The sequence below is a fragment of the Mandrillus leucophaeus genome, unplaced genomic scaffold, assembly GCF_000951045.1.
Source record: "Mandrillus leucophaeus isolate KB7577 unplaced genomic scaffold, Mleu.le_1.0 Scaffold224, whole genome shotgun sequence".
Classification (NCBI taxonomy): Eukaryota; Metazoa; Chordata; class Mammalia; order Primates; family Cercopithecidae; genus Mandrillus; species Mandrillus leucophaeus.
In genome coordinates this window covers 950,207-966,295 of record NW_012102299.1, presented here as the reverse complement: position 1 = coordinate 966,295, position 16,089 = coordinate 950,207, and the positions used below count along the sequence as shown (strand labels likewise).

The window sequence follows — 16,089 nt, the reverse complement described above, 5'->3', positions numbered from 1 at the left end:
ATCTCAGCTCAAAATCTCCTTAAGCTGATAAGCAACTTCAGCAAAGTCTCAGGATACAAAAGCAATGTGCAAAAATCACAAGCATTCTTATACACCAATAACAGACAAACAGAGAGCCAAATCATGAGTGAACTCCCATTCACAATTGCTTCAAAGAGAACAAAATATCTAGGAATCCAATTTACAAGGGATGTGAAGGACCTCTTCAAGGAGAACTACAAACCACCACTCAACGAAATAAAAGAGGACACAAACAAATGGAAAAACACTCCATTATCATGGATAGGAAGAATCAATATCATGAAAATGGCCATATTGCTGAAGGTAATTTATAGATTCAATGCCATCCCCATAAAGCTACCAATGACTTTCTTCACAGAATTGGAAAAAAACTACTTTGAAGTTCATATGGAACCAAAAAAGTGCCCACAGTGCCAAGACAATCCTAAGCCAAAAGAACAAAGGTGGAGGCATCACGCTACCTGACTTCAAACTATACTACAAGGCTACAGTAACCAAAACAGCATGGTACTGGTACCAAAACAGAGATATACACCCATGGAACAGAACAGAGCCCTCAGAAATAATACCACATATCCGCAACCATCTGATCTTTGACAAACCTGACAGAAACAACAAATGGGGAAAGGATTTCCTATTTAATAAATAGTTCTGGGAAAACTGGCTAGCCATATGTAGAAAGCTGAAACTGGATCCCTTCCTTATACCTTATACAAAAATTAATTCAAAATGAATTAAAGACTTAAATGTTAGACATAAAACCATAAAAACCCTATAAGAAAACCTAGGCAATACCATTCAGGACATAGGCATGGGCAAGCACTTCATGTCTAAAACACCAAAAGCAATGGCAACAAGAGCCAAAATTGACAAATGGGATCTAATTAAACTAAAGAGTTTCTGCACAGCAAAATAAACTACCATCAGAGTGAACAGGCAACCTACAGAATGGGAGAAAATTTTTGCAATCCACTCATCTGACAAAGAGCTAATATCCAGAATCTACAAATAACTCAAACAAACTTACAAGAAAAAAACAACCCCATCAAAAAGTGGGCAAAGGATATGGACAGACGCTTCTCAAAAGAAGACATTTATGCAGCCAACAGACACATGAAAAAATGTACATCACTGGCTATCAGAGAAATGCAAATGAAAACGACAATGAGATACCATCTCATACCAGTTAGAATGGCGATCATTAAAAAGTCAGGAAACAACAGGTGCTGGAGAGGATGTGGAGAAATAGGAACACTTTTACACTATTGGTGGGACTGTAAACTAGTTCAACCATTGTGGAAGGCAGTGTGGCGATTCCTCAAGAATCTAGAACTAGGAATACCATTTGACCCAGCTATTCCATTACTGGGTACATACCCAAAGTAATATAAATCATGCTGCTATAAAGACACATGCACATGTGTGTTTATTGTGGCACTATTCACAATAGTAAAGACTTGGAACCAATCCAAATGTCCATCAATGATAGACTGGATTAAGAAAATGCAGCACATATATACCATGGAATACTATGTAGCCATAAAAAAGGATGCGTTCATGTCCTTTGTAAGGACATGGATGAATCTGGAAACCATCATTCTCAGCAAACTATCGCAAGGACAGAAAACCAAACACCACATGTTCTCACTCATAGGTGGAAATTGAACAGTGAGATCACTTGGACACAGGAAGGGGAACATCACACACTGGGGCCTGTCGTGGGGTGGGGGAAGGGGGGAGGGATAGCATTAGGAGATATACCTAATGTAAATGATGAGTTAATGGGTGCAGCACACCAACATGGCACATGTATACATATGTAACAAACCTGCACATTGTGCACATGTACCCTAGAACTTAAAGTATAATAATAATAATAAAAAGTAACACAGAGACAGGCTGGATGCAGTGGTTCACACCTGTAATTCCAGCACTTTGGGAGGCCAAGGCGCGCGGATCATGAGGTCAAGAGATCGAGACCATCCTGGCCAGCATGGTGAAACCCCATCTCTACTAAAAATACAAAAATTAACTGGGCATCATGGCAGGCGCCTGTAGTCCCAGCTACTCGGGAGACTGAGGCAGGAGAATTGCTTGAACCCAGGAAGTGGCGGTTGTAGTGAGCCGAGATTGCGCCACTGCACTCCAGCCTGGCAACAGAGCAAGACTCCCTCTCACAAAAAAAAAAAAATCACACGAAGACTTAGTACCAAATTCTGGGTTAGATTTCTCATTTTGCCAAATTTCAATCGAGCTTTTTGCACTGTCACGTGTGATCATGCCCTGCAGTGTTTGACCAAGGACACCTAAAAGCAGCCTCACAGACAGCCTGGCAGGTGAGGACACGAGGATGTGGAGGGAGAGGTTTCATACAGGAAATAAAATGAACAGCCTCTGGAAAAATTAATTTTAGAAATAGATGAATATGTAATGAACATATTTCATAAGTCTCCCTCTTGTATTCTAGACACCAGTGAGGCTCATGAGGAAGTAACAGGAATTCCTATTAGAGAACTTCCAAGGAAGTGTTATTTGGCCCTGAATCTAAAATGAAGTAAACCTTGTTGGTTCTTGACTGGTGGTGATCGAGAACTTTCTTTGCCAAACAAAATACAAACAGAAAGAGAACTGACATAACCTAAGAGATATACCCCTCCAAGCCTGGTCGAGTCTACTCATTGGAGTCACTCCCATTGGCCTCTACTCTCCATTCTTGTCCTCTTTGTCTGGGACAAGCAATGATCTCTTCTGTTGTTCCCAGATGGCCTCTTTCTTCATTCTCATCTCCCTTCCATCCCATCTCACCAGTTGCCCCTGGTGGGATAGAAAACACCTATAGAAATGTCACCAGTCTTCTTAAAAAACAAAAGCTCCTATTCTACTTCAAGACAAGGACCTACTCCTTAGCGTGGCGTATGAGACCCTTAACAATTGCCCTCAGTCCAGCTTCATTTTCTACCTACCAGCCCATATTCTAGCCACACCCCACAGTCCTCGGCTCCCCACATGCGGTGGGCCCCTTGTACCCCTGTGCTGCTCAGCTGCTCAGCTCTGAGCCTGGGGATTATTCTGTCTAACAACCGAGGCTGCAGCTCAAAGGTGGCCTCCAACTGTGGCAGGTAACTATGCCCCATGCTTTCCTCAGACCTCTGTTAAACACACATCTCACAGCATGATCGCCATCTACACTCCCATTTTCCTGCTTTCTCAGCTAGACTAGAAGCTTCTCAAGGGCTAGGAATGACTCATTATGAGACTTTCTACCAGCACTGTACACAGCAGTGGCTCTCTGCCAAAAAATGGCAAAAACCCTAATCAATTATTCAAATGCACATGAACTGAAGACAAGAGGGACCCAGCCAGGCCCACCGCTTTACAGCAGTGAAACTGGCCTGTCCAAGCTGAGGGCAGGGTCCAAACAGCAGGCAGCTAATGCTGAAGTTCTCCAGGTTCCCATAGGAGACTCACGTCATGGGGGGATCGGGACCTGCGTGGCAGCCGCAGTCTTCCCCATGTGGCACATGCTCCTCCTCTGCCACCTTTCCAGGTCCCTAAGCACAGAGACAACCTCGCCTGGAGTCACAAGCCCTGGAGGAGCAATGGGGCAAGACAGGGTCCTTGTTTCCTTCCTTCTTTTCCTTAAAAGCAGCAGAGGAGGAGAGAGGAAACATTCACTTCTCTTCTGGACAAAACATTCCAGGAAACAGAAACGTTCCTCATATGTTTTTGCCTGAAAAAGTCAGTCAGTCTAAGAAGTGACTATAGTAAGAGATGGTTTTAAAAAACCACAAACCAGGCACACAAATTACTAGGTGTCACAAAGAAAAAAAACCATAATGTGATGGCTAAGCTGCTAACTTTAAGAGGCAGCAGAGCAGGCTCCTAGAATGAGACCTTGCACTAGCTCACTCTGTGACCTTCTCTGGCCTCAACATTCCCATCTGTAAAATGGGAACACTGGACTAGACATTTTCTGAGGTTCTTCACAGCTCCACCGTGCCTTGAAATCATTAACGTTAAACCTGGGAAGTCTGGATCATACTTTGTCAAAGCACACGAGGTTTATTTGCCCACACATGTTGATTCTCTGTGGGGAGATACAGAAGATTTTCTTTGTCTTCAGTCTCTTCTGAGCATACACGTTGCCTATGGTCAGGGCAGCCGGCAGCACTGGAGGGACAGTCGTGGTGAGGAGGATCAGGGCCATGGTCGCAGTATCTTTTGGAGGGACCTGGGAGAGGAGAGACATTTTCATACAGGATGACACAGCACAGGAGACTGGCACCCTTCCTAGCACCTTGGTCCTACAACACCGTGGGAGCTCTAGAGACATGCTCTGAGTATTAACAGTGAGTGGGCTCTCTTGGTGAGGCTGAGTATTCTCTTGGCTGTGCCAAAGGGACGAGCACATTGTCTCCTACTGCAGAGCAAAGGAGACCTTTGATCCCTACTCCCAGTCCACCATCCCCTGTCCTGGCTCTGTTTCCCTCTACTTAGCATTCCCTCTGCCCAAGCCTGACTGTTGGCTTATGAATCTCTCTGCCCCACTAGCCTGCAAACTCCTTGGGTGGAGCAGCTATGGCTTATTCATCTTTGAATCTACCTTATTGATCTCTAGATACAGAGCCTAGCGCGAGATTTAGCACAGAGGAGGTGCTCAGTACATAGATTGAATGGATGGCAGTATAATTAAAAACTAGGACCAAGATCCTGCCAAGATCTCAGCATATACTATTAACTACAGAGAAGCCAATATAAAATTAGCTTGCTCTTACTGGATACTAATTCTGGAGCAGGAACTGTATTAGGCTACATATATTATTTAGTTGCTCTCTATAACAACCTTATGACGTAAATGCTATTATTTTCTCCATCTGTCAGGTAAGGAGACTGAGGTTTTAACAATTAAATAATTTTCCTAAGGCCACATACTAGGTAAATGACAAAAATCTGAATCCTATTCTGTCCGACTCCAGGGTACAAACCCATGACCAGCGTGTTTTATTATCAAGTCAATTTTGTGAACTCAGGATCCCTGGCTGGTGATATGGTTTGCCTGTGTCCTGACCCAAACCTCATCTTGAATTGTAGCTCCCTTCATTCCCACCTGTCGTGAGAGGGACCCAGTGGGAGGTAACTGAATCATGGGGGTGGTTTCCCCCGTAATGAGCTTGTGATTCTGAATAAGTCTCATGAAATCTGACAGTTTATAAATGGGAGTTCCCCTGCACAAGCTCTCTTGCCTGCCACCATGGACGACATGTTCTGCTTCTCCTTTGCCTTCCAACCATGACTGTGAGGTCTCCCCAGCCATGTGGAACTCTGAGTCCATTAAACCTCTTTATAAATTACCCAGTCTCAGGTGTGGCTTTATTAGCAGCGTGAAAATAGACTAATACAGCCAGTCTGCAGAGGAGGCTCACACAGTTAAGGTCGGGGATAAGGTCAAATCACAGGGTTGATTGACTGTTTCGTTTTCCTCACATGCTCTAGATATTAATGATTCTACCCTCTAGAACCTTACCTATGTTTTTGTTCAATTAACCATCATTTTAGCCATAAATACTTTTTTAATTATTGGAAACATGGGATTCAAGTTCAGTAGCAATGTCTGCTGGGGACATCTTTTGCCCAATATCAATTTATCACAACATTCATTACTCCCTCCTTTTCCCAACCACAGACACAGAAGAGTTTTGACCCAAGGACTCAGCCTTGTCTAACCCTGAACCAGTGCAGATAGAGGCAGCCAACAGAGCCACAGGCTCTGACCCATAAGAAGGTGGGGTCTGGGATTTTTAGTCTTGTTGCCTCAGTGTGTATTGGATGTTAAGCTCTTCCCAGGAAACCTCGTTCTTACTGCCAGGGCTTCCATGAGGTTTTTTCCTGCTTTTCTGCCCAGTGCTCCAGCTCCCCAGATTAAATTGGCATACTCCCTCAAATTCCAGCCCCAGTGACCTTCACATTCTGCCTAGCTCTTCATAGGCCCCATTGTGGGCCTCTCTTGACCCAGAAATGCTCCCTGGGAGCGATTTCAGATTGAAATAACTACTCAGCAGTTAAGTTTTGGCATGAACATTGCCCTGAAATTCTTGTAACTATGTCTTTGCCCACCAATATTCACTTCCCACCTCTCTCTCTCTCTCTCACACACACACGCGCGCACACACACACACACACACACACACACACGCACGCATTGATGCCACCAATTTGGACATTGTAATTAAGCCACTCACACAGTTTTTCACCTGTTTGGATGTTTTATTCACAATGTTCTCTTCCTCCCCACCAGCTCACACTATTATGATCCCAGACTTTCTTACATAGAGACTGCGTGGTTCACAGCAACATCAGACTCTCAGGACCAGAAAGGACCTCAGAGATCTTTAGTGACAACCGTTCCCTCCCTAGCCACCAAGCTATGATGAGGGACAGCCAAATGAAACCTGACACCCTGTAGCTTAAAGGGAGGTCGGTATCTCATGCGGTACCAGCTCCGTAAAAGTGGAAATTTCATTTCATTTCAGACCCTAACCAGAACACATGAGAAACCCACTGATTGCGTAGTGTTTTAGGTATTACCTAAACACTGGGGCCAAACTAGGCAAAATCTGCTGTCTAAGAAGCTCTTTGGGACAGTAATGATTCATAGAATGATAGGATCAAGATGTAACCTAATCCAGCCCTCTGAGTTAGGTCAAGCTCTTTGCAGAAGCTATACTATTGAAAAGCCTCACCCCCAGTACTTACTCCATGGTACGTATATACCCCTAGGGCATAGAAAAAACCCATGACACCAAGGCAGGCCAGGAACACCATGAACTTGAAGGCATCGCTGTATAGTTTGAAGTTCAGAGGCCGGGGGTACAGGATGGATCTCACTAAGTCCCCTTTGGCTGTATTGTAACCTATGTAAAGATAGTCATAGATCAAGTAAGGCTGCTTGATGGACACTTGGTCTCCTAAAAATGGCTTTACTGTCTTTGAGGAAGAGTAGTTTCCTCTAACCTGTTACCTAATCATTTTATAAGTATTCAGGTGGTTTTCATGGTTTGTAACCATGAGCTTCCATGTAGGCCACAGGCTGAGCGATGCCCTAGTATCTAGTGCCTGCTAACTAGTTTGAACATTTTAAAAAACTTGATATTTTTAATTTTTAAAAATCAGCTAGGACAACTACTCATAAACTAAACTAAAGCATACAGGTATCGCAGTGTAAAGTGTATTTTGCGTCTGTGAATAAGTCAGGTGGCAGAAACACAGGTCAGAGGTTAGAACAGAGAGCTGGGACCCGGTCATAGGAGGCCTTCATTGTGCCGTGTCATGTACAAGACTGGGACTCAGGAAGCGTTTGCAGAATCATCCAGATTTGGTGCCACAATTGGTACGGGAAACGAGAGGAGTTAGAGATGCTATTAAGAGACCAGCACGATGGTGATGATATTAACAGAGAAAGTCAATACAGGAGGATGAATACTTTCAGATTCATTTAATTGGTCTATAGGGCACCCAGGTGGAGTTCTTTACTAGTGAGTTTGACCTATGGCCTAGCAAGCAACTCTGTGAAAGGAAAAATTCCTCAGTCATAGTGGCTGAAATTGTTTTTTGGTAATCACTCAGAGGAGGTGTCAAGGGAGACAGAAGCAGCATGTGGTCGCAAGCAAAAAGAAGAGCATAGTTTTACCTTTGACAAATTTTACTTCACCTACACATACCCTTCATTACATAGAAGGATTTTAACAATAAACTATTTAATTAAAAATAGTGACACTTTACAATAATAAGGATCAGTTTAGAAAAAAGCATGTTGTTACCTACCAGAATGTGGCAAACTCCATAATCCTAAACTAAATTTCCCTAATCCAACTCTCCCCATATTCAAGCATGAATTAAGCGTACGAAAGTGAAATCCACTAACCTGTTTGCAAAACGACTGCTCTTACAGGCCCCTGCCCAGAGGGCTTGACCTGGATAACTTCTGTTCCACAGAAGAGGACGTGTTTCCGATAATCCTCCAAACTGTGACATTTCCAAGGCATGGTGTTCTCCATCTGGGGCAACGGTGTCTTTGTAACAGGTATACTTTCTCCTACAGAGGATTGTATTTTGTTGAATCTATGAAAGCTCGGGTAGTTAGTTAGAACTGGTGCATGCCGGTTTCAAGAAATGATACAAACTACAACTAATCCGGTCTTAATGCCCATCCCATGAGTCAGATGACTGTTCACAGAGATGCTGGTGGTACAAGCAATGGTAGACTTGATTCTATTGCAAATATTTAGATTAGATCTGCCTACTATCCTCTACCTGGCCTGCATGGTTTGTTGTCACAATTTTAAAGGCAGCTTATTTTAGCTGAATTAATACTTAACCATTCTCCCAAGAATTCATTCAGCCCAGCGCTACTTTAGGCAATGAAGGAGCTTTCCAGCACACGAACAGTAATTACTGTTTGCTTTCCATTCACTCATTTCTTCATTTGTTCAGTCATTCATTCAACTATTTTTAGGTGCTTATTCCATTTCAGAAACTGTGCTAGGTGCTAGGAATAATGAAGAACAACAAGAGAGACAGAAATCTTGCCCTCATAAGCTCATGGAGCAAGGTGAGAAAATAGTAGTTATCCCACATCATTTTCAGATGGAGCCCATCCAAGCCCCACTTTTATTATCCCATTCTTTTGCCCAAAATCCTTAGGCTTTTCCATTGCCATTACTGAAGAAAGCCCAAACTGTCCTGCTAAATTGTCAAAGCCTACCACGATTCAAACATCATTGCCTGTCATTCCCCGGCACAAACTCCAGCTCAACTAGGCCACTTGCATTTCCTTTCATTGACCCCCATTCTTGGCAGGTAGCAATTTTTTTTTTTTCCTTTCCCTGGTGGCTGTAAGACAGAATATTTAAGGTACAAAGAAATGAGCTCAGAGTTCAAAAAGGATACATTTCAGAGACAAAATAAAGATGTTCATAATACTTTTTGGCTCCCAGATTTAATATTAGAATGAATTTAAAATTCCATCAGTCTTTTACTAAATGTTCAATTAGCAAGATAACTTGTCATATTTCTAATTTGGAAATAGTATTATATCAATCATAGTTACACAAATTTAGGTCTTGTCTCTCTTTCTAGGTAATAACTGGGAACAAGAACTTTGACAGATATAAATTGGTATACTCTTCATTTTCCTAGTGATATGTAATAGGTTCAAAATACATAGTTTTTTCAAATGCACAGATTAATTAAATAAAAACACCCAAGTTTGTCTATGATTGGTTTTTCAAAATTCGTTTTCTGCCATGATGTATTTTTTACACGCTAAGGTGCAAGAAGCTATAAAATTGTTACTAGCAATCTTGAATATTTTTCAAAAAATTATTTTAGCCAAGTGTTGTTCCCTATACCATTTTCTTTAAAACAATTATGATATTCATCCATTGTGTAGATTTATCGATTGTATTCTAAATGGCTTCATAGAAGGGTTAGAATGTTTTGACAAATCTCCAAATTATGGTATTATATTATTTTGAAAGCAGCCTTTGTAATAGGCAAATACTTACAGATCATTTCCTTTTTTTGGCTTTTGAATCACAGAATATTAATTCACAATATATACTTAGGCTAACATCAGTAAACCGTTTTCTGCACACAAAACCAGTGAAACTGGAGGCAGTCACGTATTGATCAATCAGAAATGGAAGTCATTTGCAGATAATTTGCTCCAGAGATAACAGTCAGATGATTTTATAGAGAGATGGTTTTCAAGTCTCTTTTATGCTATTTGCATGTTAATAAGAAGTCTCATGTTTTGGCCTTTCTGGGGAGCCCAAGAAAGGATGATTCATCTGCAAAAGATGTGGGGTGCAAGGCAGCCGAAGAGAGTTTTAGAGGGAAGAACTATCATCGCTCATCATCAACTGTACAGTTGGCTCCCTGGTCTGTCAAGTGGAGGTTCTCTCCCTTGTCCACAAGGATCAAGATGCCTCCTCATGGTGACAGTGTTTGAAATTCCAAGTCCTTTTAATTTATAGCTCTAGAACCATTAGACTGTAAATGTTTTGAGACCAGAGACCATTTCTCATTTAACTTAGTGACACCAATACGCAACACGGTGCTTACCATAGTAGGCATTTCTGAGCTTTTATTGAATAAATGGATGAACAAATAAGTAAAAGAAAAAGGAGGAGGAGGATGATAAAAAGAGAAGAAGAAAGGATCAAAGGAAGAGAGAAAAAGATTGGACCTTAACTGATGATCAGCTTGTCTGACAGAATATCAACGTGAGATCATCACATAGGGAAATCCCTGCATGTCCAACTCAGGTCACTGCACGCTTCCCCTACATACATCTCAAATCAATCAGCAACTTAATGAAGAGAAGAAGAGGGAAGGGGATTGTGTCAGAGTGCATGCCACCCCTCTTCACCATAATTATCCTTAAGAGAATGAGGAAACACTGATTACAAGCATAGGTTCTGGGGACAAAACGCCTGTATTTAAGGCATTAAATTTATTTATTAAGACAATAGATATCTTCTATTTTCTTCATATAACTTATAACTGTTGAAAATTCCGTGTCATTTGTATACTTTCATGTTTTCTGTCTCCGTCACTAGAATATCAGCTCCATGAGGGCAGAAATCTTATCTGCCTTGTTCACCTCTATGTCACCTGTAGAGTTCCTGCTCCATAGTAGGGGCTAATAAATATCTGTAGAATGAGCGAATTCACAAACAAATCCAAATCTTAGCTGTGCCACTTTTAAGCTGTGTGACCTTAGGTAAATTACTTACCCTTTCTGGGCCTCAGATTTGCCCACTCTAATAGAGTTGCCGATTGAATGAAATCGTATATGTAAAATGTTAGCACAATGCCTAATACACATGAGAGCTAAGAAAAAAAGCTATAGTGCTAAGAGATAATTTCTAAATATTAATAAACACCCCTCCCAATGAGATTCCCTGTTGTCTCCAGACTCTTCCCATTTGAGAGGAGCTAGATTTTGAAGGTGATCATTGTTTCAGGAAAGATGGCAGAAGAAAAGGACGGGGAAGTTGATCACTGGCTTTTGAGTGTTTTAAGTCCTTCATGAGTTTGATCATGGATTATAGAGACTACCTGAGATTAAGAACAAAGTTTTTCTGCTCACCACACCTTTCCTCTACTGCATTTCTAGCTAAACCAAAGTCCTCGTACTGGGAGTTGGAAGAGAATCCAAAGGGACTCAGACGTTGTGTGTCCCTGAGAGAAGAGGCGTGCACCACAGTAGAATATGGGAACATGCGATAAGGTTATGGAAACAGCGTAAATGGCACCAGGATCTGCCTCCCTGTCCAGGTAAATAGGCCTCAGACAGCTCAGAGTGGAGTGGGAGCAGCAGGAAGAAGAGCTGCCCTCAATCGGACTCCTCTCCCTGATGTCTTGCACATCTTAGGACAGTCAGACAAGGGTGAGGAAGACCACCTAACTGGTGGGGACAACTGTCTGACTCATATTAGATATTCACACTGGACACTTTTAAGGATGGCAAAATTTGGAGCCAACATAAAAATTAAGTGTAGTTATAAAATAAAGGTAAACTTCTTGCACAGCTGAATTTATGACAATAGCATAAGGCTAAGGAGACCAGGAGGAGAAGATCTTACCAAAAAGGGAGTACTATTGATGGGAATACCAAGTAGACAGGAAAAGGTGATGAGGCAGGAAGGTGAAGCAGCTTCATCCAGCTTAGAATTATCTTTCTCACGCCTACGGTCCTTTACATTTGGGAGCAAATAGCACCTCCAGTTCTGATCCTTCCATTTGCTAGCTGCATATCTCTGGTCTTTTTACCTCCCTCTCCTCATTTGTGGTATCCTAACAGCTCCTAGTCTAATTTGTTTTATGTCATGATGAAGTGAGATATAAAAGTTATTTATAAAATGTAAGTTGCTATAGAGATGCTAGGAATGATATTTTTATTCTTACATAAATAAAGACTTCTATCTATGCAAAGGACCATTTCGTACATAGGGAAGAAATACCTGAGTCATATTTGTGGACAAATTCCCTAGGAATACATTTTCAGTTTCAGGAATCTTACCTTAATCCTCTGATTGTTTAATCAAGATCCTTTCCACAAATATGTACATGAGTGGGAGGATCTATGTAGGCTGTGCAGTAAAGTATTTAGACCATACTGGGATTTAGATCTTTCTGAATAAGTTAACAAAAAAGAAATAATGTATTTTTGCTTCATGTGTCTGTCTCTGCAACTGGCCTCTATCAGTACTTAAGTTACACAGATAGTAGTGCTGATGGCTTCATTTTTCCAAAAAGGGAAACTAGAAGAAGCCACTTGTCATTTAAGGCCATTTTGGGTCCATTTTGCACATTTGTTGAAAGGCAGCGTTGTTTGTCATTTCTATTTCTCTGGAACTCTCTGAGCTTTCCTGGGAATCAAGGCAAGTTCTGTGCACCCCTGACAGTGAAAGCAGAGAGGGCAGCCCAAGGGCAATGAGACTTTCTGTGTTTCCTCCCCATGTTTGCTCACTGCCACACTCTCTGTTACCAATGAGAGAAGCCATTCTTCATTGTCAGGCTGCTGGGAGGTGTGAGGCAGCTGCTGTGTTTGCGTGAGAAGGACAGTTTTCCTTGGGCTTGAGGTTTATAGGTTGGATACTATGGCAACATTCTGGGTAAAAGATATGATCAGTATGCAAATCCTCATCACTATCATTATAGGACACATTTCAACACATTAAAGGAGTATTTTGTAATTATTCTGAACATATTGATGTTTACTACATTTTCTTATCTCAATTTTGAGTTAAGCAGACCAATTTTAATGTAAAAGCTGCTTGTGTTGAACAATTTCGGGATAGATAATGAACTCTTACTACATTTAAGTCATGTTAAAACATTTTCCCTATCTTTATACCATTTGGAAACGGAAAAACTGAACAGTCTGTAGGCGTGAAAGACAAATAGTTTGTGTTTTTGTGTTGCTGTATAGTCTCTTCTCTCATTACAATGTGCTGTGTATTTTAATTTTTTGCCTAAAGAATATTTTATAAGTAGTGTCTTACTAATTACACAAATTCAAGTAGACGTAACTAAGTACAGCTGAGAACTAGGGCTGCCTGAGTATAACTAGAAGATCAGTGTCTGCTCAGTGAGATCAACAGGAATGTAAATCGAAAGAACAGAAACGTGAGATTGTCTTTGCCTGAAGGTTCGACTCAGACTCCTTTCCAGTGAAACCTTGGCCTCAGCAGTTTTCTATCTACAGAGGGCAGGGCTGGATAAAACCTCTATGCCCTTTCAACTGTGGGAGTCATGGTTTTCAAGGTTGTGTCTCTTTTGTACATGTGTATAAACCATTCTCACATTTATGAAGAGATTGTGTTTCAAACTGTGTAGTGCTCTCATCCTCTTCTGAACCCAAAGCACCCTATTCACCCCACTCATTGGTCAATTAATCACATGGCATGGTAAACATTTGTTTTCGTTTCACATTTACTGTGACTTAATTCTTATATTGTTAAACATTTCCTGTTTGTGTATATCGCGTGTGTGTGTCCCCATATAAATGCAAAAGCTGGCTGTGTCTCCCTCATCTATCTCTGAATATCTTAGCAAGGGTCTGGTATAAGGTAGGTAAGGATATGTTGATCTGATTCGATATCAGACAGAGAAGAGGAAGCTCCATGACAACTGCCTACCTGTAAGCATGCCTTCATTCACCACGCAGCTTCCATCAATCAAAACAGCATCACATGGCAATGAAAATTTTCCTGGAAGAATAAGAATGTCTCCGGGAACCAAGAGACGGGATTCCAGCTCCTCCAAACCTACACCAAAGCAAAGTCTCCATGAATAGCTGACCTTTTCCTGTTTTTACTTAAGAATGAAGGCAACTAAGAATCCTTATCGACCTGTTGGCCAAGAGCAACCCTACCTGTTCAACTGTTGAAGCCTCTTTTTAGTCAATTGAAAATTCCAAAAGAATCAGGATTAGGAAATTGGTTCCTGGGACTCAGAAAAGGATTAGCTAAGCAACAAGATCCCATCTTGATCCTAGTACCTGGTGTGCTTTGCCCACAGCAGATACACAAGGACACTGGGCAAAGCAGAAGTGCCACTTCCTGCGGTTTGCTCTCATCTGGGTTTCTGATTCCTGCGGTACACTTGGTCTTCTTGGATTGAGGCCTTACGTAAATTGCCCAAATAACTTCTGCTGTCCCAGGGTGCAGCTCCTCGCTCCTTACAAAAAGCCACAGCCACGCCACCTCTGGCTAGCTCACAGCAGATGCCAAGTGCCCAGACAGCTATCTAAAAGCCCCATTCAGGCCTAGGTTCCAGATGGCAGTTCAAATTGTGTGATGCAGGGTCTGTTTGGGATAGTTAGATTGGGAAATAAAGGAACCTTAAGAAGGTTTACCCAGTGTTATTCAAATGAGTGACATAGGAAGGGGAGAGGGAAATTGAAGGAACCCAGACATTGGGTAAAAATGACTGAATAAAGACTGGGGTGAGGATAAGGCAAGCAAGATGTCTAGTGTACAAAATTTAATGAGGCACTTGTTCTCAGGGCCCTGCAGCTGTGGGGTCAGCACTGGCATGATCTTGCCTCGTTAAATTTTCTATCTTAGAGGCCTTCTTTGCCTTACCCTCATCCCAGTTCTGGGTTCAGTCAGAAAAGACTTTTTCTCCTTGGCTAATAATTGAGGACAAATGAGACCAATTCCCCCGTGAAATATTAAGATGCTGAAGATGGCCCAACGCGTCACTTACCTTTGTCTTTTACAATGATTGTAACCTGGACTTTGTTGTGGTCCTCCACGAGGTTATGCAGCTTAACTGATTGCTACCAAGTAAAAGTTAACATTTAAATATTAGATAGTTCATATTCTGAAAACCACATGTTCTCAACACAGTAAATAGCAGGCCAGCTGTCACAGCTAAAGTGACTCTGGGCAAAGGACTCAACTTCTTTTGATGCTTCAGCTTCCCTGCTCCAACCCCTACCTCATCTGACCTGCTACGTGCAGCAGCAAATATGCTCATTAGTTTAATGCTATCTCACTCCCCCAAAAAAATAATACACAGCCACTGCCTCAAGGACCTAAGCCAAGGAACCTGTTAAAAGAAACTTTACGCAAATTAAATTTAACAGGAGTTTAATTGAGGAAGAAAAAAAAAGGTAATTCATAAATCAGGCAGCCGCCAGAACCACAGCAGATTCAGAGAGACTCCAGGGATGCCTGATGGTCAGAATAAATTTGTAGAACAAAGGAGGGAAATGACTACAGAAATCAGAAGTGAGGTACAGAAACAACTGGACTGGTTACAGGTTGGCGTTTGCCTCATTTGAACAGTTTGAGCCCTCAGCAGTGTATGAGTGGTGGAAGTATGGCTGCTGTAGGAGTTGCTGAAGATTGGCCAAGACTCAGGTATTGTTAAAGACGCATACTCCTAAGTCAAGTTTTCAATCTTGTCTAACTATTAAGTTAGGTTAAGGTTGGCCCACAAGGAGTCAAATATAGAAGTACGGAGTCCTTCTCAGGCCATATTTAGTTCGCTTTAACAAACCAAATCTATATTTCTTGAAGATGCACAATCAGAATGATGAAGAATGAGACTGTGAGCAGGTTACTTCCCTCTCTATGCCTCTGTCTCCCTGTCTGTAAAACAACAGAGCTAAATGTTCTCTGTAAGTGGCTTTCTGCTTGAAAGTGTCTGTGAATGTGTAGGTTGTGTTTTGATTGCATGTGGGACAGCCACCCTCTCCTTTATGAACTGTGGATTTTCATATTGGTTAAGTCAGCAGATGGCAGTTATGCTGTTCAGTTGTGAATCTTGTGCTATTGCTTATGAGTTATTTAGCCTGTTTAACTCCTTTTTGCTCATCAGAAAGGGGAGATTATAACAGACTATAACAGGGTTAAGTTTGAAGTGATTTTACTCTTATAGAGCCCTCTGTGTAGTACTCAATACTATGCTAAGAGCTCATGAATGTTAGTGATTCATAAGAAACTTGTTGGAAAAACAGTTGAGAGAGCACGTTAACTGGAAAGACTTGCT

General features: G+C 41.6%; 1 protein-coding gene across 1 annotated transcript in view; it reads right to left on the bottom strand.

Moving 5' to 3' along the window:
• The window catches only part of ATP13A5 (ATPase type 13A5), a 115,311-nt gene that overhangs the window by 60,022 nt on the left and 39,200 nt on the right, over window positions 1-16,089 (bottom strand). Inside the window, exons 8-12 of the mRNA XM_011981337.1 lie at window positions 14,800-14,872; window positions 13,728-13,856; window positions 7,943-8,113; window positions 6,775-6,932; window positions 4,064-4,252 (exon numbers count right to left, since the gene is read on the bottom strand). Coding sequence (XP_011836727.1) covers window positions 4,064-4,252; window positions 6,775-6,932; window positions 7,943-8,113; window positions 13,728-13,856; window positions 14,800-14,872 — 720 coding nt within the window. The remainder of the gene's footprint in view (window positions 1-4,063; window positions 4,253-6,774; window positions 6,933-7,942; window positions 8,114-13,727; window positions 13,857-14,799; window positions 14,873-16,089) is intronic.